A 21,906-nucleotide genomic window follows, 5' to 3' on the forward strand; every position below is an offset into this window, starting at 1 on the left:
CTCCCATCCTGACTGCAGGGTAAAGGGACTAGGACGTTAATTTTGTGTAAATACCCAGTGCCTGTGCCAGTAGTGACATACAACTCAATGTCTTACAAGGACAGAAAGGACCTTGGGTTCTCAGGGAGAAGAGGAGGGACTTTTAAGGAGGCTGAATGCAAACCCAGGCAAGTCTGAGTTCCCACTTCCCAAGAGCAGCCGGACTGTAGGCATTAGCTCCAAGTTTCAGCTGACTGCTTTTGTCTCCTGCTCAAAGACATTGGGGCCACCATTCCAAAGGTAATCTCACTGTCATGGGTGCCGAAGAAATGGGCAGTGGTGAGGCGGAGCGGCGAGCCATGGAGAGCGAGTGTGCATACTACTGGCTTCTTTATCAACATCTTTAAGAGGTGGAGAGATGGTCCTGCAAAGGAGCTGGGTTTGGTTCTCAGCACCCACACGGCAGCTTGCAAACACTTCTGATTCCAGTTCCTGGGGAGCACACACACATGCAGGGGAAACACCCATATCCACCCTTTAGAGAAGGGGGTGCTTGCAGGGCACTCATTGGTTTCTGGCATCCACAAGACAGTTCACAACTACCTGTAGCTGCGGTTTCAGGGGAGCCGAAACCTTCTTCTGGCCTCCATGGACATCAGACAAGCACTTAAGACCTACAGATAAAACAAAAAGAATAAAAACCCATTTTATTCCCCGGCTCTGAAAACGCGTGTTTCCTAAAATGCAGTATCTCCACAAGGGCTGACCGGGTGACCCGTACGGAGTGCTCCACAAACCCCAGGTTCTACTTTTAATACTAGTGACAAGACCAAATCCCTTTCCCACTGCCCTTTTTTCTCGTGGGTACAGTAGCCAACCCAGGTAGCAGAGGCCTATGCTGGCCTGCTGGAAGACATCAAGCTTTTGTCCCCACGGCTCCAGCTGTCCCATACACCTCACTGGAAGATGGCCTATCCCATGGCAGCATGCTTTGGGTGAAATGTTTACCAGCTCACCCGTGAGTGGGTGTGAATGCAGCATGCAGGTTTGGGGAACAAATCTGAGAATGATGAAGACCCTGCCTAACAGACAACTGAGAACACATCGAACCATGAAGGAGCAGGACAAGGGTGTAGCAGGCACAGGGAGGGGACAGCATCTTCCCAGGCCCCACTTCCCTCTGATAGCCTTCCAGCAAGGGAAGACATTCTGGTATCTGCCAAGGCTTCTGGGACGTGCTTCTAAGCTCTGAAGACAGGCTTGTGAATGTGTGCTGTAGTCAAAGTGGCATGCAAGATTTTCCCCACAAACTCATACCATAGTGAGACAGAGTCCCATTCCTTAGTCTGGGACTGAAATGACCAACTGCTGGGCATTCTTGGCCCTTACAGGCACTTCCTACGGAGTTTCCTCCCCACCAGCACTGAATGCAAGGGCCTATTTCAGTGGTCACCAATGCCACACGTAGTCTGAGCTTTGTAGACAATGGGAGCTTCCATATTGTGACATTGCCAGAATGGAGCCAGAGCTGCAGCTGACATCTGGGGACAGGGTTTTCTCATCAGTGTCTGGCACAGTGCAAGTTATAGGAGCTCAGCACCAATCAGCAAAGTGAAGTCAGGACAAGAGCTAGAAAAGGAGTCATTTATTAGAGACAAAACCCCAAACCCTTCAGCAGAATTTGAAGATGACAGAGGAACCCAACACCATGATGGCATCCTGCTCTGGTGACAAGACAGGCCACAACTGTGACCTCTGCCAGAGGACAGCAGTCTTGGGGTGGACAGCACCAACTTACTGCACAGGCAGGCCATGCTGGCGGTGACCCCAGGCAGTTTACCAGCCAGAGATGCTGAAATAAAGGTGAGCAGACACTGTGCTAGTCACTGGGTGCCCAGCCCTGTGGAGGCCAGACAGCATGGGGCCAGATCTGAAGTCATGATACAGCTTTCTCTGGCCCCAGCTTGTGGACTTCAGTTCCATTTTCAGAGAGGCAACTGACATCTGTCCCCAGATGTCACCACAGGTGAACCATGACTGTAATCACAACAGCAAGGACAGGATTGTGTTGCTTTTTTCCTTTTTTTTTTTTTCTTAAAGGAGTGAGGGCATGGAAAATACAGCGCACCAATGAAACGAAATGTCAAAAAAAATACAAAAAAATATAAAATAGAAAACTGTATTTACAGGTAGTACATTACTATGATCGGAAAGCACAAAGACACCTGGCTGCTATAATACATGCACTGGTTCAAGAGGCGATTACTAAAAACTGCGAGAATCCTGTAAAAAGAAAAGGGTCAAAAAGTTGAAACTTTTCATCCCTAATTTGCTACACTGATCAAAAGAAGTAGGGGTCCCCAGAGCCCAGGAGCCACCAGTTCACCTGTGACTCCTGAGGGAGAGGCAGCTTATGCAAGGAAGCCAGTCAACTGCTCTACATGCTCAAACCACAGCAAGCCGTCTGCTACACGGCATGATCTTAGCAGGGTTAGTCGCTGTTTACTCATAGATATCTATGTGCGCGTATATATATATGTACGTATGTATAAAACCGTGTCCTTGCTTACTGCCAACACGGTTGGACACAGTCATCACAACAAATTCTCATGTGTGTGTTGTGAGAAGTCATTCAATGTCTGTGGATTTAATAAGTCACTTCACACCACAGAAAATATTTAATAAATCCAAAAGGAAAAAAAAAGAATAGAAGGACAGAACTTCTGTCCCAGGTCTCTGAAATGGAGTCCCCCATAGGAAACTGGTCCCAAAGTTTTGGAGGGTTCACTGAAGAAACTTCTGTTTGCTATTTTTTCCCATCCTTTTAGTGTTCAACGTTCTAGAACAGGTCCTTGCTGTCTGGAGTTGTTAAGTCAGCTCTGCCGCTCCCTGCAAGGAAACAGTCTGGTGCAGATCCATAAAACCTGGGGAGGGAGTGCTGGGGAGAGCAGTCACTTCTGGAAGGTCCACTCTCCTAGCGTGCACTAAGCGAAGGGCTTGCAGGCTCCAGCACCCTCTGGCACTCCCTTCACAAGCAAATCCCAGTCACGCTGCAGCTCCTCTGAGTACCAGGCCAGCTTTTAGAGGAAACAAAACCGCGAGGTGAGAGATAGGGCGATGATAACATCCTGGTCATTCCCCACGTGATCCATCATACTTCCAGGAACCGGGAGCTGCTGGACTTGGAGTGGAACGGCTCAGACCACATCCTTCTTAAGTCACCCTGGGGACACAAGGGACAGTGATGAGTTCAGGGTCAAACAAGAGGCACCTCTTTTCTCCTGTTGGAATGCTCTGTGGTGGTCAGAGAGCATCAGCCTTACTCACTACAGGTGCCCAGGCCTCTGGGGACTTGGCGCACCCACCCTGAGCCTTTCCTGAGGGAAGGTCTACCTCCCTGGCATGTTCATGAACATCTATCTGTTTCTTATCTGTAAAACGAGAGGCTAAAAACCTGGTAAATAAATCACTCTTACAGCTGACACAGATATACACATGTGTACATGTGTGTTGTGCATGGTGGTATGTCCAGTATATATAGGAAGCAGAGGCAGGTGGTGTATCCTTGTAAATAGGCCAGCCTGGACTACATAGCCAGTTCCAGACCAAGCAGGGCTACACTGTGAGACTGTGCCTCAAAAACAACAAAAATCTTTAAAAAGAAAAAAAAATACTTCAAAATAGGGATTTGGGGGACTGAAATCATATATTGTCTTAATAGTAAATATTAATTTATATTTATTTTTATGTGTGCATGTACAGCGTGTGTGTCTGGTGCCCATGGAGTCCTAAAGAAGGTGTTGGATCTCCTGGAACTAGAGTAATACACAGATGGTTGTGGGCTGCCATGCAAGTGCTGGGGACTGAAGCTGGGCCCTCTCCAAGAACAGCAAGGACTCTGAACCACTGATCCATCTTTCTAGCCTCAATATTAAATAATTTATCCCAAACAAAGCTAACGAAGTCAACAGGATGACTCTTGAGACTTCAGTTATTCAATCACCTGTGAAGATGCAGTGACTTAGTCACTAGCCCTTCCTGTCGACAGCTCTAAACAAAACCTACTAAAACCAAGAGGGCACACTGCTGCTTCCCTGCTGGTGGCTGCAGCTCTCTCACCTTTAAGTAGGCCATGGTGAGGAGTGGCAATAAGGTAAATGGCACCAAGTAGAGGAGGGCAGGTTGGGCAGCTCGGTGGATTCGAGATGCCACAGTTGCAGTGAGCAGTCCTAGGAGAGAAGACATTGTTGAGTGGCTCTGAGTGGCCAGAAGAGAAGAGAACAGAGACCCTTTGCCACCTGGCTGTGACACAGGTAACAGGTAGAATTGTCCCCATGACTGGCTCACGGCCTACTATGCGGATGGTGCTGGCATTAAGCCTGGTCTCTTGAGGTGACGACAGACTTAAGATACTTGACAACTTGCCTGAGCATTCCCCTTTCAGCCTTCTTACCTGCTAGATGCGGTAATACTAGCCTGACTCCTCAGGGTTTACAGACTGACAGGACCTCAGGTGTATGCCAGGTCAGTAAAGGCAGATGCTTTCTTATACTTACCCTGCAGCATCCGGAGAGTGGGGGGAGGGGGGGAGGGGGGAAGGAGGGAGGGAGGGAGAGACAGAGAGAGAGAGAGAGAGAGAGAGAGAGGGAGGGAGGGAGGGAGGGAGAGAGAGGAGAGAGAGGGAGGGAGGGAGAGAGGGAGAGAGAGAGAGAGAGAGAGAGAGAGAGAGAAGAGAGGGAGGGAGGGAAGGAGGGAGAGAGAGAGAAAGAGAGGGAGGGAGGGAGTCAGGGGAAGGAGCTTGTGTATTGTTTCTGTTTCCTCCTGTGTGTTTGTGTGCTGGCTAGAGAAACAGTAGGATGGAAGAGTCAGGCGATGCAGGCACTGGAACCAATGGAGGTAAACAATGAAGAAATTGGCTAGACCCTTAGCACCTGGTGTGTGCTGGACTGAGAACTGGCCGTGCTCTTCCTACATGTTTCTCAGACAGGGGCACGGGGCACATGGAGCACACACCTTCATGGGTCTCCTTGGTTATAAGCAGCAGAGTCACTGCTCTTCTGGGCAGCAGCTGAAGGTGTGGTCTAACTGCAAGTGCTGGGGAAGGAGGGAGGGACTGGCTGCTTTCCTGCTGGCCTTTCTTACCTACGAAGTACCCGATGAGGGTGCAGTGGAAGTAGGAGACCTTCTGCATGCGCCCAGAGATATTAGCCGGACCAGGGGCACCACACGAGTCGCCACTGGCTTGTTTCTTGTAGTTGTCATAGCGAAGGACGAAGCATAACAGGAGTCCAGGCATCACAATGTCCCCGATGCCCAACATAGAAAAGTGACTGCCAGTGGAGCTGAAACACAGGATCACTTGTTAGGGAAAGCGCACGCCACAACCTCCATGCTTCTGTTTGAAGTCCGTTAGCTTTTTAAGACATAAAAGGATCTCTACTTGTTTGTTTCTTTTGGTTTGAGACAGGGTCTCATTGTAGCCCTGGCTTGCCTGGAACTCACTATATAGACCAGGTCACCTTGCCTCTTCCCCAAATGCTGGGATTAAAGGCACGTGCCACCATGCCTGGTCCTGTCTGTTTCTTTTTGATATAGGGTCTTGCTATGGTCCAAGGCTGGCCTCACTCAAACTTACATCATTCATCAGCCCCTGAATTCTGGGATTATCATGATGCACCACTATGGCAGGCTCAACACTAGTTTTAAGAAGTGCAAAGACCTCAGAGCACTGGCCTTGGTGGTCTCCAAGGTAGCTGCTGCTTCCAGGAGACAGTGAGTTGAGTACTGGGTGACCTCTTATGGGAATGTCACCGTCTGTGACACATTCACTCTTGGAACACATGAGACCTATCCACATGTTACAGAAATCATTCCACACATTTGGGGAAGGAGAAATCTCTTCACTGAGAGAATGAAAAAGCATGAGGAAGGTTGTGGCTAATGTCCTAAGAGGAGCCGACAGAATAGAAGATGTTCCTAACTTATATACATCTTAGGTTTGTGCCTCCATATGCTGTCACGCTTAAATCTCTTTTGGTTCCCAGGTCCAGGTTACACTTTGAACAATTTAAACAGACAGGAGGTTAAGTCTGGTCTGTTAGGCAAATGGGGGATTAACACAGCAAAGCCAGAATCATTTTAAGTACATCAGCATTGGTTTTTGAATAGCTGTCACCCAGGGTCTCTTGCCCACCTAACTGAATTATGCTTTTCTTGGTAAGAGCATAGGGGACCTGGTGGTAGGGATCCTGCACACATAAGGGAGTTGCTCCATCAGGTATGTCTTCTGTTACAGGATTGGGCTAAGTCAGGGCTGTCTCCTTTGTCACAGCTAACAGCTGGTGAGCCCTGGTGAACAGATGTTTACACCCAGCACCCTACATTCTCGAGCAGGCCTTGCAGAAACTCCTTGCTTCTGACACTCTGCAAGCAGCTCCTTTAGCTAGATTCTACCTGGGCAGAATCGGGAGTCCTTCACAGGGCCTCTTCCCCATCAGACAGAAACTGAAGCAGCACATTGGTTGCCAAGGCTGCTTCATCAAGACTGTGACCATGAGCCAGGTGGTGGTGGCGCAGGCCTTTAATCCCAGCACTCAGGAGGCAGAGGCGGGCGGATCTCTGTGAGTTCAAGGCCAGCCTTGTCTACAAGAGCTAGTTCCAGGTCAGGCTCCAAAGCTGAGAAACCCTGTCTTGGAGAGAAAAAGAAAAAAAAAAAAAAGACTGTGACCATGAGAATATAGTTTTACAAATGTCTCAGAAAAACGAAGATTCTGTTCATTTCAGCCAACTGTAGTGATATGCCACGGTGTGGCAATATTAAGCAGTACTTGTTCCAAGGTGGAGGATGGCAATCTAAACAATGTCTCTATGATGCTGCAAATGAGAAGAGTCAGGGTGACAATGAAGGAGCTGCATCAGAAATCACATCAGATGCCAGGACAGCTGAAAAGCACAGAACAACAGAAAGGCTATAAGCAGAGAGAAACAGGAAGGAGGGGAGCCAGGGTCTCGTCTACAGGGTCAGTTAAGTGGCTGGGTGTGGCAGGACAGACAGCATTCTGCACTCTTCCAGGTGTCACCTTGAGAGATAGTTGGAGTTGAGAATGAGCTACTCTGAAACCTTGAAAACTAGGACTAGGCATACAGTCTGGGGATGGTTGGATGAAGTGGTCTGGCTTTAGACACGCTGATGGTGTAAGCCGTAAGTGCACAGGGGACAGCAGGCCTGCACCTCTGGTGAGATCTGTCACCCGAGGGAGCACTGGATGCTGCAACCTCTCCCTCCCACTTCCCATAGGAGGGTCACCGCTGGTGGGATGTGAAAGTGCTGACCTTGGTCCCAGCACAGAGCTCTGGTGGCTTGCTTCCTCAGTCTCCAAAACTAGTGAGATTACTTTTTTTTTTCTTTTTGAGACAGGGTTTTCCTGTGTAGCTTTGGAGCCTGTCCTGGAGCTTGTTCTGTAGACCAGGCTGGCCTTGAACTCACAGGAGAGACTACTCATGACTGGAAAAAACTGGAGAAACTCTAGCACGGTGGTTCTCATCCTTTAATACAGTTCCTTGTATTGTAGCGGCCCCAAGCATAAAATTATTATGCTACTCCATAACTGTAATTTTGCTGTCATAAATCATAATGTAAATATCTAATCTGCGACCTCTGTGAAAGGGTTATTCTACCCTGACGGGTTGTGACCCACAAATTAATAACCACTAATCTAAATGTAGGTGATTTAGATTAAAAAAAGAAAACTTAGATGTCTACAGACTATTTCAATAGCTGTGGAGCACACATTCTTCACAGCAGCCTATCGAACTTTAAAAACACATCACATTTTAGGCAATAAAGCAAGTCTTAAACCTGAGACAATTTTATGAATCTTATCAGAGCATACAGGAATAGAACTAGAAGTGAATAAGCAAGAAAACTATAGAATCTGAGTCCTGGCTTGAAAACAAAATACCCCACAGGCTTGTCTTTTGATACTTGGCCCCAGGTGGTGGTTCTGTTTTCCACGATTGTAAAAACCATTAGGAAGTAAGGCCTAGAAGGAGGAAGGGGTCCCTCTGGAGCAAAGGAGGTGGCATACCGAGGGACTCTTTGCCTCCTGATCCTTGGAGAGAACAAGTTATGCCCTAAGCTTCTACCATGAGAGGTGAAGCCACAGCCACACATATACCTCCCTGCCAGGATGGACAGGGTCCTTTAGATCATGAGCAGGATAGCTCTGTTCTCTCTTGGGGATCTCTGTGGTATTTTGTTATTGGGATTACCGAAGACAGACGGATGCCCATGGTGGGGAAGACACACAGAAGGCAGGATGTTCATTGCAGGATGGGGACCCAGAGGCCAGTCCTACCTTGGGAAGACCAATTTTCCAGGCAAAGACAGGCGAGGAACATCACGCCCAACATTGGGACCCAGGTGGAGTTTCCGTGATAGGACATCAAGGGGATTGTCAGCAGGCTGTGTGGCCACTTTCACCATGACATTGCTGTTGAAGATGTAGGCTGAGAAAAATACCTGCCAAAATGAACACACAACTGTAACAGAAGTTGCACGCCACCCACGTTAGTCAGTTGTCCCAACAGCTCAGAACCAGAAGGCCCTGGTCAAGGCTTTGGCTGAAGAATCTTTACTTCCTGTGCTGGCCTGCAGGTCGCTCTGTCTTTCCACTCACATTTCCCTTTCCAGTGGAAATTCTACGTAAGAATTCTCGACAGCCTGTTGTACCCGTCACACACACTACCTACTGTATCCCAGAGGCCACCAACAAAGGGACAGACAAATGCTTGTACAAGGTCAGCACCTGCAGTCCCAGAGTAGCAGGACTCACCTGGGATGATCAGCATGCCAGGCTTTGCATATTTAGCAGCAGACAGCTTTAAGCACCAACTGCTTCAGTTAAACTCATAGGAGCACAGGGCTTCTACTGAAACAGACACTCACCCAGAAGACATCGTAGATGAGAAGCCCTGAGAGAAGCAGGCAGGAGACCTTGAGGCTTGGCAGGCGGACGAAGGCGATCATGGCAACACAGAGACCCATGGCCAGAGCTGGGGGTGGGGTGAGCATGGGGATTAGTCAGTATGTGGATGGCAGGTCTCTTTGCACAAGTCTGTGACTACCCAGCTCTCTAGTCTGTAGTAGTGCTCGGAACTCTCATTTCAGACAACTGTCCCTACTGCAGCAGCCCACCTGGACCTGCTGGGATTTCAGGTAGGTGACAGCTCTCTTTATGCTACCACACCAAGCTGGGCTGTCTGGAAACCCAGGATCTCTGTCATCTTGAGCTACCTAGCCACAAGCTAGGGGATACATCCTCACTTCTATTTCTCAATACCCTGTGGGTAGAGTATATTATTCTTGCTAAGAACTAGAACGGCACACATCTTTAATCCCAGCACTCAGGAGGCAGAGGCAGGCAGATCTCTGTGAGTTCAAGGCCAACCTGGTCTACACAGTGAGACCCTTTCTCCAAAAGAGGGTCACGCCCTGAGTCACGTCCCCTTACTCCATTTAGAAACAACATTCATTTCAGTAATTCACTCTTCTCTCTATTGCATTTCCTCCATTAATCCATCAATGTAATATTTGCAACATTTTAGTCTTAAACAACATAATATTTGCCAATATCCCTCTCTCTAGCTGCCTTCCTTCCATTTCTCTGACCCAATTTATACAAAAGTCCTTTAAAGCCAGTTTCTTAAGCTGTGTTTAGCAAAAACCTTAGTAAAAGTGAAGGTTTGTAAATACACAAGTCAAAAATTAATGAGAAAACCTAAACAAGAAAGTTGGGACATCTTCCAACAGCGTTCCCCCATGTGACAGCACAACACCTTATGGAAGCATTGGTCATGTGACTGCTCATGTGACAGGACATGTGGTGAAAACCACTGCTGCACACAGCAGATCCCAGCATTTTTGTGCACATGAAGTTTTCTTTCTATGCTACTGATTTTTATTGAGACTCTCTACATGTCCTTGTGGCACAATTTTCTGAGAAATCGCCACTCTTATATCCAAAGGGGCCGTACCAGCTTGCACTCCCACCAGCAATGCAGAAGTGTTCCCTTTTCCCCACAACCTCTCCAGCATAAGTTGTCATAACCTTGGCCAAGCTTACAGGTATAAGATGGAAGCTCAGAGTTGTTTTGATTTGCATTTCTCTGATGGCTAAGAATGTTGAGCATTTCCTTAAGTGTCTTTCAGCCATTTTAGATTCCTGTTAAGATTCTGTTGAGAGTTCTCTGTTTAGGTCTTTACTCCATTTTTTTTTTTATTGGATCATTTGTTCTTTTGATGACCAATTTCTTGAGTTCTTTGTATATTTTGGAGATCAGACCCCTGTCTGATGTGGGGTTGGTGAAGATCTTTTTCCATTCTGTAGGCTGACGTTTTGTCTTGTTGACCATGTCCTTTGCTTTACAGAAGCTTCTCAGTTTTAGGAGGTCCCATTTATTAATTGTTTGTCTCAATGTCTGTGCTGCTGGGGTTACTATTTAGGAAGTGGTTCCCTGTGCCAATGTGTTCAAGTGTACTTCCCACTTTCTCTTCTATAAGGTTCAGTGTGGCTGGCTTTATGTTGAGGTCTCTGATCCATTTGGACCTGAGTTTTATGCATGGTGATAGATATGGATCTATTTTGATTCTTCTACATGTTGATATCCAGTTATGCCAGCACCATTTGTTAAATATGCTTTCTTTTAGCCATTTGGTATTTTTTGCTTCTTTGTCAAAAATCAGGTGTTCGAAAGCGTGTGAATTAATATCCGGGTCTTCTATTCAGTTCCATTGGTCCTCCTGTCTGTTTTTATGCCAATACGAGGTTGTTTTCAGTACTCTGTGGTAGAGTTTGAAGTCAGGGATTGTGATACCTCCAGAAGTTCTTTTATTGCCTAGGATTGTTTTGGCTATCCTGGGTTTTTGCTTTTCCATATGAAGTTGAGTACCGTTCTTTCGAGGTCTGTGAAGAATTTTGCTGGGCACTGCATTGAATGTGTAGATTGCTTTTAGTAAGATTGCCATTTTTACTATGTTAATTCTACCTACCCAAGAGCATGGGAGATCTTTCTACTTTCTGGTTTCTTCTTCAATTCCTTTCTTCAAAGATTTAAAGTTCTTGTCATACAAGTCTTCCACTTGTTTGGTTAGTGTTACTCCAAGATATTTCATGCTATTTATGGCTATTGTGAAGGGTGATGTTTCTCTGATTTCTTTCTCAGTCCTTTTATAATTTTTATAATCTGTCTACAGAAGGGCTGCTGATTTTTTTTTTTTGAGTTAATCTTGTATCCTGCTACATTGCTGAAAGTGTTTATGAGTTGTAGAAGTTCCTTGGTACAATTTTTGGGATCACTTATGTAAACTATCGTATCATCAGCAAATAGTAAGAGTTTGACTCCTTCTTTTTCAATTTGTATCCTCTTGATCACCTTCTGTTATCATATTGCTCTAGTTAGGACCTCAAGAACTATATTGAATAGATATGGAGAGAGTGGACAACCTTGTCTTGTTCCTGACTTCAGTGGGATCACTGTGAGTTTCTCTCCATTTAGTTTGGTGTTGGCTTGCTGTATATTGCCTTTATTATGTTTAGGTATGTTCCTTGCTGATGTGGGAGAGTCTTCTGTTTGTGTTGATTTCATTGGTTAATAAAGAAACTGCCTTGGCCCAGTTGATAGGCCAACCCTTAGGTGGGTGGAGTAGACAGAGCAGAATGCTGGGAAGAAGGGAAGTAAGCCAGACGCCATGGAACAAGCCACCAGGTCAGACATGCTGAATCTTTCTTGGTGCTACACAGATTATTAGAAATGAGTTAACCAAGATGTGAGAATTAGCCATTAAGAGGCTGAAACTAATGGGCCAGGCAGTGTTTAAATGAATACAGTTTGTGTATTGTTATTTCTGGGGCTAAGCTAGCCGAGCGGGAGCCGGGTGGGACGAAAAGCAGGCCTGCCCGAAGCCCCTACTACACCTTGTATCCCTGCTCTATCCAAGACCTTTATCATGAAGGGATGTTGTATTTTGTCGAAAGCTTTTTCAGCACCTAATGGGATAATCATGTGGTTTTTATTTTTCAGTTTGTTTATATGGTGGATTATGTTGACAGATTTTTCATATGTTGATCCCTGCATCTCTGGGATGAAGCCGACTTTATCATGGTGGATGATGGTTCTGATGTGTTCTTGGATTCTATTTGCCAGTATTTTATTTAGTATTTTTGCATCAATGTTCATGAGTGAGATTGGTCTGTAATTCTCTTTCTTAGTATTGTCTTTATATGGTTTGCTCAATAAATGTTTATGTGACCCTGGATAGTAGGCATATAAAACTGATATACAAAGCAAACATTCACTGATAGTAAATTATAAACTTATAGAAATCCTTTGGTTTACATATAATTTTACCATTAGAAACAAAAAAATCTGCATACTAATGAAGACTGTGCCTGACAACTGTTACATAAATAAATCTTGGCTGAATGACACTCTCTACAAAGATGTCTCACTATTTCCTAAACTTGATTGCTATCTTGATCAGTGTCAATGCAAGAATGTTGCTCTGCATAAATATGTAATACAAAACACTAGGAAGTATCCTGGGTACCATTTTAGAAACTGTTGGAAATTCTGTCCTAATTCCAAGCCAAAATTTACTAGATTATTTTTTAAAAATGAAAATTAGTTCAGCAACTTAAAACACCAATTTTATTGATTTATTAGATTTTGAGAGCGTCTCACTGGGTGGCCCTGACTCCTGGTATTTGCTCTGTAGACCAGCTGACCTTAAGTTTATAGAGATCCTGAGTGCTGGAATTAAAAGCACATGCCACCTGGTCTACAGAAGGAGTTCTAGGACAGCTGGGACTACATTTGGAAAATAATACATACAAAAAAAAAAAAAAAGGCATGTGCCACCATGTCTGGCTCAAACAGCAATTGTAAAACTCAATATTCTAACACAACCCACTCCAAAGCTATGCTAATTCAGTATTTACATGCTGAGAAATGACAGTAGGAAAATACTAAATGTTTCCGTTTTCTATTACACCACTGTGTTTCTGTGAGACAAGACTTTGAAGTGAAGCAAAAACACTACAATTATAACATGTAATAGGTGTCATTATAAGCTAAAGTGTTTTGGGCAGAGGGTGTTGTGCTTTCTGGACAAAGTCTGGTGAAAGGACATAAGGCTCCAACACAGGTGACACTGTGAGAACCGTGGATCCATTATGTGTCTAGTTCTGAACCTCTAGTCACAGCACAGTTAGTAACCTTCATTATGTGTCTAGTTCTGAACCTCTAGTCACAGCACGGTTAGTAACCTTCATTATGTGTCTAGTTCTGAACCTCTAGTCACAGCACGGTTAGTAACCTTCATTATGTGTCTAGTTCTGAACCTCTAGTCACAGCATAGTAACCTTCATTATGTGTCTAGTTCTGAACCTCTAGTCACAGCACGGTTAGTAACCTTCATTATGTGTCTAGTTCTGAACCTCTAGTCACAGCATGGTTAGTAACCTTCATTATGTGTCTAGTTCTGAACCTCTAGTCACAGCATAGTAACCTTCATTATGTGTCTAGTTCTGAACCTCTAGTCACAGCACGGTTAGTAACCTTCATTATGTGTCTAGTTCTGAACCTCTAGTCACAGCATAGTAACCTTCATTATGTGTCTAGTTCTGAACCTCTAGTCACAGCACGGTTAGTAACCTTCATTATGTGTCTAGTTCTGAACCTCTAGTCACAGCATAGTAACCTTCATTATGTGTCTAGTTCTGAACCTCTAGTCACAGCACGGTTAGTAACCTTCATGATGTGTCTAGTTCTGAACCTCTAGTCACAGCATGGTTAGTAACCTTCTACTGGTGACGTTCTTGTTTTTGTTTTTATTGCAATTCACACAGGTTCCCGGCCCACAGTTGAAGCCATGACCCGTTATAAAAGCATGCTAGCTACAATTACAACCTGTCACGTTACTCACCATCCATAAGAAGCCAGTGGCCAGTGAGAACCCAGATGAGGACAAGCATGACAGACAGAGAGAATGACAGTAACTCAGCAGCAGTGAAACGCCCACAGCAACCGAAGGAAATCCTGGAAGACACATTTATTGGACTTAGGGATGTGTTTCAGTTAATAACCAAATGCTCCTGCGGTTCTTCGTGATCAGAGCTCATAATGGCTAACCAGAGCTGTAGGAAACACCTAATTATCTGGGAAAGTAAAAGACCCAAGCCTCGTTGGAGGTATCTTTAGCTCCCATTTGGCAATGCATTTCATTTTTAAAATTTACATTTTTTATTACTATTATTGAGTGTGTGTGTGTGGGGGCGGGGTACATGTAGAGGACAGGTGACAACTTCATGGAGTCTGTCCTTCCACTGCGGATCCTAAGGATCAAGCTCAAGCCATCAGGCTAGCTCAATGAGCACTTTAACACACTGAACCTTTGCACTGTCTGACAGTGTGTTTTTGTACTGAATTATTGAAATGGATTTCAGTCTAGAGGAGAACTGAACTTAGGGAAAGCCTTCTCTTAAGAGAAAATAAAATGAAGAGAAGGAACAGATTTCATTCATTTAGCAATGATGAAATAACATTTGTAAGATGGGAGGAAAATCTACATGGTCAACACTAATTTCTGGAAAATCAGCTGCCACATGGATTAGCTTTGACACCACCATGCTGCATGGTTTTCATGGAGCAATGGCTTCTGGAGGGAAGGTGCAGACAATGTATTGACAAGACAGCAGAATAATAAGAAATTCTGAGTTCAATCATTATTCTCACTGCCTGTCCTTCCTAATCTAGCTAAGCAGAAAGCAGATTACACCAGTTCCCATTTGGGAAGATTTGCCTGTACTTTCTGTCATGAAAAGGTGCAAAGGGGACATTATCTCCCAGTTTTAACAAGTGCGGCTAAACATGTCCATTCCCCACCCCTGGCTGTTTGTGTACTCCAGCCAATCCATCACTCTTAATTTAGAGGAAAGCCTTAAGAACTTACTTGTTCTGAGGCGAACAGGGTCTTGTTAAATACTGGCACATCGGGAGAAGAAGAAAAGCAAAAGCTATTGTTGCAAGAACTAGGAAAAGAAAACGGTTCATTAAAAACCTTTTTCTTTACTAATTACAGGAAAAAATGGCATAACTTATGCAAAACAGATTTCCAAAACATCTTTCTTGACAATTGGGAAAGTTACGTAAAGATTTTTCTTATTCTCTTAACTCAGCAGGAAAGAACAAGCAGCAGGCAGAGGTGAACTGCTAAAGTCAACTAACTTTTGTTTATTTTTTTTCTGTACTTCCACCATGGCTTAGCTTGAAAGTTAATGACTTTGGCTGGCTGTAGGCTCAGTGCTGGAGAATGCACTGGCCACTATGCTGAACGGGCCTTTGGGCTGCCTGGCAGAAAGAGGCCACAGACATCTACTGTCATTGAAGTTCTTCACTTTTCCAATGCCCACCTTCTTTCAGACGGTGTTAACAGAATGAAGAAGATTTGACTTTCATGGCACAGAAGATAATATTTACATCATAATATTTGAACAATGATTAAAAATATAACCTTTTCCTTTTAGTATACTTGAAGCTAATTTACCTGCTGTACATATTGTGAAAACTACTTGAACTGAGTCAAAGAAGAAGAACATTACTAGGAGAGAGACGGACGCTCCAATGGGCAGGAACAGAGCTTGGGTGGAGTCAATGGTCTGGATACCTGAAAGAGAGAACAAGACACACTGACCACTTACTTCATAACAGGCAAGATGGTCACATGCCCTCCCCCTTCACAATTTACTGTACAAACTGAGTCTTACACAATGAGCCAACATCACCTATGCTAGGCTTAAAAGAAGAGCTCAGGCATTTTAGAATCCATTTATGTAGTTTTCACAGCTTAAGGATTTTTAAGACCTTAACTGGAAAGTAACAGAGCAACAAAGAAATACCTCAGTACGTGGCCAGGACTGAATCCATTCTACTCAAGAGAATATAAAAAGTACCGGGCTTGGTGGTGGTGACACCTTTAATCTCAGTACTCGGGAAGCAGAGGCAGCTAGTTAGTTCTCTGTGAATTCGAGGCCTGATTTGTCTACAGAGTGAGTACCAGGACAGGCTCCAAAGCTACACAGAGAAACCCTGTTTCGGCATACCAAAACTTCAGTGTATTCTTTAAATTTTTGGGAGATTTGCCCACATGTATTCAGTGCCCACAGGAGCCAGAAGAGGACATGAGATTGCTCAGAACTGAAGTTACAGACAGTTGTGAAGCACCATGTGGGTGCTGGGACTCAAACAGAAGAGCCAGTGCTCTTAACTGCTGAGCTCTCTTTCCAGCTCTCTGAAATATTTCTTAACATCAGTGAGCTGGAACTAGCCATCCGTCTCTAGACCTACCATTATTTCAATTTTGGTCCAAACTCCATATCCTATAGCTGCCATCTCTTGTCCTTCAAGGAATCTAGTTTCCCACTCAGCCTGGGCAGAACATGTCCACATACTTAATGCAATAACCCATGAAATGCAGGTGGCTTTTAGGATTACTGTGTGACGTGTGGGTTCTAGGCCTGATGACTTCCTCTCAATGAGACTGCGAGCTTCTTGCTGCCCTGGGTGCTTTCACTACTACAGTGACCACAAACACTTCATCTGAGCTGGGTGGTGGTGGTGCAGGACTTTAACCCTAGCACTCAGGAACCAGAGGAGTCAGGTGTGGTGGTACAGGACTTTAACCCAGCACTTGGGAGACAGAGACAGGCGGATCTCTGTGAGTTTGAGGGCAGCCTGGTCTAAGGCTTCTTAGTGAGACCCTGTCTTGAAGGGGGGTAAAAAACCCCAAGAATAATTTCCTGGTGCTAGGGGATAGCTCAGTAGGTAAACATTAGTTTTGGAAGCCCAAGTACCTGAGTTTAATTCTCAAAACCATATGTAAAAAAACCAAACCAAAACTGCTGGGTGTGGTGTGTACATGTGAGGCCGGCACTAGGCAAGAACAGACAGGAGGGTCTCTGGGGCTAGATAACCAGTCAGTAGAGCAAAACTGTTCAACACCAGGCCAATGAGAGACTGTCCTAAAGGAGGTGGATGGCATTGTCGAAGTGACAACTGAGGTTGTCCTACAGCTTCATACACATGTACACACATGCTTATGTATTATTAAAAAAATAATCTTGGGCTGGAAAGATGGCTCAATAGTTTTAGAATATTTGTTGTTTTTGCAGAGGACCCAAGTTTCAGTTCTCAGAACCCATATGGCAGCTCCCAATAGTCTGTAACTCCAGTTTCAGGAGGACCTGACATCCTCTTTTGGCTTCCTTGGACATGTGGCATGCTCATGATACACACGCACACACACATACACACACCCTCATAGGCATCATTTCTCTCAGTAAATTGATTCACTGTCATTCTGGTAGGGAAGTGTAGGAAAGGCAGCTTCAAACAGCCAATCAGAGAAGGTATTGAGTGTGAGCTTTCAAAGACACCAGAATAGGAGAGTAATAGAGAATAAATCCTGGATACAACAGGATGTAGCTCATTGGTTGTTGTTTTTTCCCTTTTTAAAATATTTTATTTATTTATTTATATTTTCTGTACATACTTGTCTGTGTGAGGGTGTCCTCTGGAACTGGAGTTACAGACAGTTGTGAGCTGCCATGTGGGTGCTGGGAATTGAATCTGGGTCCTCTGGGACAGCAGTCAGTGCCCTTGACTGCTAAGCTATTTTTTCCAGGCCCCTGTTCTTTGGTCTTTCTTTCTTTCTTTCTTTCTTTCTTTCTTTCTTTCTTTCTTTCTTTCTTTCTTTCTCTCTCTCTCTCTCTTTATTTATTTTTTAAAACAATCTTTTCTCATTTTACATACCTATCCCAGTTTCCACTCCATCCCCTCCCCCACCTCCCTCCCTCCCTCCATCCACTCTTCAGAGAGGGTAAGACTTCCCATGGGGAGTCAACAAAGTCTGACACATCACTTTGAGGCAGGACCAAGTCCTCCTCCCTATATCTAGGCTGAGCAAAGAAGTCCTTCAAAATGAATGGGCTCCAAAAAGTCAGTTCAAGCACTAGGGATAAACCCTAGTCCCACTGTCAGTTGTCCCCACAGCCTGCCCCAGACACACAACTGTCACCCACATTCAAAGGGCCTAGTTTGGTCCTATGCTGGTTCCCCCGCTGTCAGGCCTGAGTCAGTGAGCTCCCATTAACTCAAGTCAGCTGTTTTTGTAAGTATCCCCATGGTCTTGACATCTGTGCTCATATTATTGCTCCTCCCTCTCTTTGGTCTCCAGAAGCTCGGCCCAGTGTTAACTGCCTCCATCAGTTGCTGGATGAAGGTTCTATGATGACAATTAAGGTAGCTATCAATCTGATTACAGGGAAGGCCAGTTCAGGTACCCTATCCACTTTTGTTTAGGTTCTTAGCTGGGGTCCTTCTTGTAGATTCCTGAGAATTTCCCTGGTGCCAGGTTTCACACTAGTCCCACAATGGCTGCCACAATCAAGATATCTCTTTCCTTACTCTTCCTCTCTCCTCCTACCTGGACCATCCCATTCCCTCACGTACCCCTACCCTCCACATTCCCAATTCACTCAGGAGATCCTGTCTATTTCTCCATTCCTAGGAAGATCCATGTATGTCTCTTTTAGGGTTATTCTTGTTACCTAGCTTCTCTGGGGTCGTGGACTATAGGCTTGCTATCCTTTGTTTTATGTCCAGTATACCATGTCTGTCTTTCTGGGTCTGGGTTACCTGACTCAGAATGTGCTTTTTTTCCCTAGTGCCATCCATTTGCCTGCAAATTTCAAGGTGTCATTGTTTTTTTTTTTTTTTTTTTTTTTTTACCACTGAGTAGTACTCAACTGTGTAAATGTGCCGCATTTTCTTTATCTATTCTTCAGTTGAGTGGGCATCCAGGTAGTTTCCAGGTTCTAGCTACTAAGATAATGCTATGAACATGATTGAGCAAATGTCCCTGTGGTATGAGTGTGCATCCTTTGAGCATATGCCCAAGAGTGGTATTGCTGGTTCTTGAGGGAGGTTGACTCCCAAGTTTCTGAGAAACTGCCATGCTGATTTCCAAAGTGGCTGTATGAGTTTGCACTTCCACCAGCAATGGAGGAATATTCCCCTTATTCTACATCCTAGCCAGTCACCATTAGGCTCCACGTCACTCATTTGGGTATAGAATTTCCATGCAGCGGCCCTGAGTAGCCACGGTCCTTCATATTTTTTCATTAAATATCTCAGCTGACTTCTGGGCCCAGTTTTTTCCTACACTGTGGAAACTCAGGCGGGATGTGGGCTTCCCCGGTGCCTCTATTTGACATTGCTACCTTGCTATTCTTGTGCTTGTATGACTGCTGACCAATCAGGGACCTCTGCGGAGCACATAGTCTGTGATTTACACTAAATAACTGTTTTTAATTTGAGCCTATCTTTCAGCATTTAACGCTTAAATCAGATTCAAACTGACCACATGACTACAAGTGTGCCATGACACCTACTGGCAGATAACGGTTATTGCCCTACTCCAGCCACAGGTAAGATTTACAATTTAAAATATAAATTTATAATTTAAAAGGGCAAGATTACAGACAATTCAGCATTCCAGTTCAATGGCTTTTTTACTTATACCATGTACAATGTTATGCAAGGTTTATATGATTTCCTTCCTACATCCCTCTATTTGATTCTGGGGATTAGCTTTGTCCTTCGTATTTTCTCCTTAAAAACATGGTTTGATAATAGGGCCAAGAATGATGCACTTTGAAAAATGATACAGTCTTTACAGACTGATACTAACCAACTAAAAGGTAAATTCAGCATTCTGGAAAAGGATACAACCAATTTGACAAAACTCAATGACAGAGGGTGCTGAGACATTGAGAGAATTCATACTGCTGAATGTATTAATCAGACTCTGTCAAATGGTTATGATAGATTGAATGATAGAATGTCCCTCCAGGAAGGTAATATGCATATTATAAAAATTATGTCCAAGGATGAGACATTATCTTTAACTGGACAGACTTCACACCTTGGAATCCTCAGTGAGGGCATTAGAACAGAACACTGGACAGGAGATCCAGACTTTACAAAAGGCAGTGGTAATTTGAAAAGTTTGAGGAATTTATCGAATTTGACAACCAGGGACAAAAGGTACAAAGACAAAATGTAGCCTTATCAGTATGTACTGGTATTCTGGGATAGCTTACCCAGAGTTATACCTGTTTTTCCAGTGATATCAGAAAGAGCATCTGGAACCAAACACCCTACGGTAGTTGAAGAATATACATGGGAGTCCATATGTATGACTGATCTAAAGGAAATTAAACAAGCAATTGTATTTTATGGAATACATTCGTCCTCATTAAGAAAATGGTCAAAACGTGGGCTTCAAGCAACAAAGCAACACCACGGACTGGATTCAGTTAATCTCAGCAGTCCAAAAAATGGACCTCAGTTGCTTTGGAATTATTACTGGAGAGAAGAAGCAAAAATTTTAGAGAAACAGGGAAAAGCAAAAGGACTTAAGATTTCCCAAGATCAAATTCTAGGCAAGGGTCTTTACTCTGATCCTCAGGATCAGGCTCTTTACAATGAACACACCTTGTAGCACAGAAACTTTAAATGCTTGGGACAGGATTCAGGAACCAAGAAATAAAATTGAATGATATATTAGGGTTAAACAGGGTCAGAGAGAACCCTTTAGTGACATTTTACAAAGTCTAACTAAGGCTGTATAGATAGGGGCAACAGACCCAGAAGCTAGATGTGTCTAATTGAATCTTCGGCTTTTGAGAATGTCAACTTAGAATGCAAAAAGATCCTTGGGCCTTTAAAGGTCAGATCAGCACCAATGGATTAATGGATCTTCCAAATAATGAATATTGAGACACTTGACTATAGTACTGAAGCTTGGATAGAAGCAATTTCCAATGGTATGAGGAGACATCAAAATACCAAATGTTTTAATTGTGGTAGAATAGGACATCTGAGAAGGGATTGTAGACAAGGAATTCCTGGGAATAATATCTCCTCTGGGAATGGCAAGAATAGGAGGTATATATAGGAGGTGTGGCAAAGGCTGACACTGGACCAATAGAATGTAAGTCAACAAAGGACAGACAAGGCAACCAGATACCATCGGAAAACCCCTTGGGGGGCCTGAAATGTGGTCCAATCATTCCCAGTTACTGTGAAAAATGCGTCTCACCAGAAAAAATTAAAAAATCCAGTGCCGGGCTGGAGAGATGGCTCAGTGGTTAAGAGCATTGCCCGCTCTTCCAAAGGTCCTGAGTTCAATTCCCAGCAACCACATGGTGGCTCACAACCATCTGTAATGAGATCTGGCGCCCTCTTCTGGCATGTGGGCATACATGGAGGCAGAATGTTGCATACATAATAAATAAATAAATTAAAAAAAAATCCAGTGCCTACTGTAAAAAAACCATGCTGGTCTGGATGATGGGATAGATGTGGAGGATGAATTGAACACTCCAGTAGAACATAGGAAATGCATATTCTGGCAGACTTCTATAAATGATCAAAGACTAAAGCTAAGAGTGTGTATAAATGACATTTTTATTGAAGGCTTACTAGACACAGGTGCGAATATAAGTATCGTCACCCCAAAATCGTGGCGTCTGAATTGCCCCCTTCAAGAGGTAGATGTTCAGTTCCTCTAGAAATTGGAAACCTATCTTAATCAAAACAAAGCATGAGATGGGTCAAATGCATAGGGCCAAAAGGACAGAGAGGAAGGCTGTGGCTAATATTGCAGTGAATTTGTGGGGTCGAGACCTATTGCAGCAATGGAATACCCAGATTAATATTCCTGCAGCCCCAAAAACTTATGTTTCTGGGGAGGTCCCTGATTGTTCAGCAAAGCAAGATAGCAATGCCAAACAGAGGCACCCAGGG

General features: G+C 44.2%; 1 protein-coding gene across 1 annotated transcript in view; it reads right to left on the bottom strand.

Moving 5' to 3' along the window:
- Nucleotides 1-2,042: 2,042 nt before the first annotated feature.
- Nucleotides 2,043-21,906, bottom strand: part of Sppl3 (signal peptide peptidase like 3) — a 96,907-nt gene continuing 77,043 nt past the window's right edge. The window contains exons 4-11 of the mRNA XM_075982600.1: nt 15,584-15,703; nt 14,990-15,068; nt 13,964-14,076; nt 8,927-9,033; nt 8,337-8,500; nt 5,122-5,321; nt 4,099-4,208; nt 2,043-3,202 (exon numbers count right to left, since the gene is read on the bottom strand). Of these exons, the coding sequence (XP_075838715.1) occupies nt 3,131-3,202; nt 4,099-4,208; nt 5,122-5,321; nt 8,337-8,500; nt 8,927-9,033; nt 13,964-14,076; nt 14,990-15,068; nt 15,584-15,703 (965 nt within the window). The 3' untranslated portion in view covers nt 2,043-3,130. The remainder of the gene's footprint in view (nt 3,203-4,098; nt 4,209-5,121; nt 5,322-8,336; nt 8,501-8,926; nt 9,034-13,963; nt 14,077-14,989; nt 15,069-15,583; nt 15,704-21,906) is intronic.

Source organism: Microtus pennsylvanicus, chromosome 1 (assembly GCF_037038515.1).
Source record: "Microtus pennsylvanicus isolate mMicPen1 chromosome 1, mMicPen1.hap1, whole genome shotgun sequence".
NCBI lineage: Eukaryota > Metazoa > Chordata > Mammalia > Rodentia > Cricetidae > Microtus > Microtus pennsylvanicus.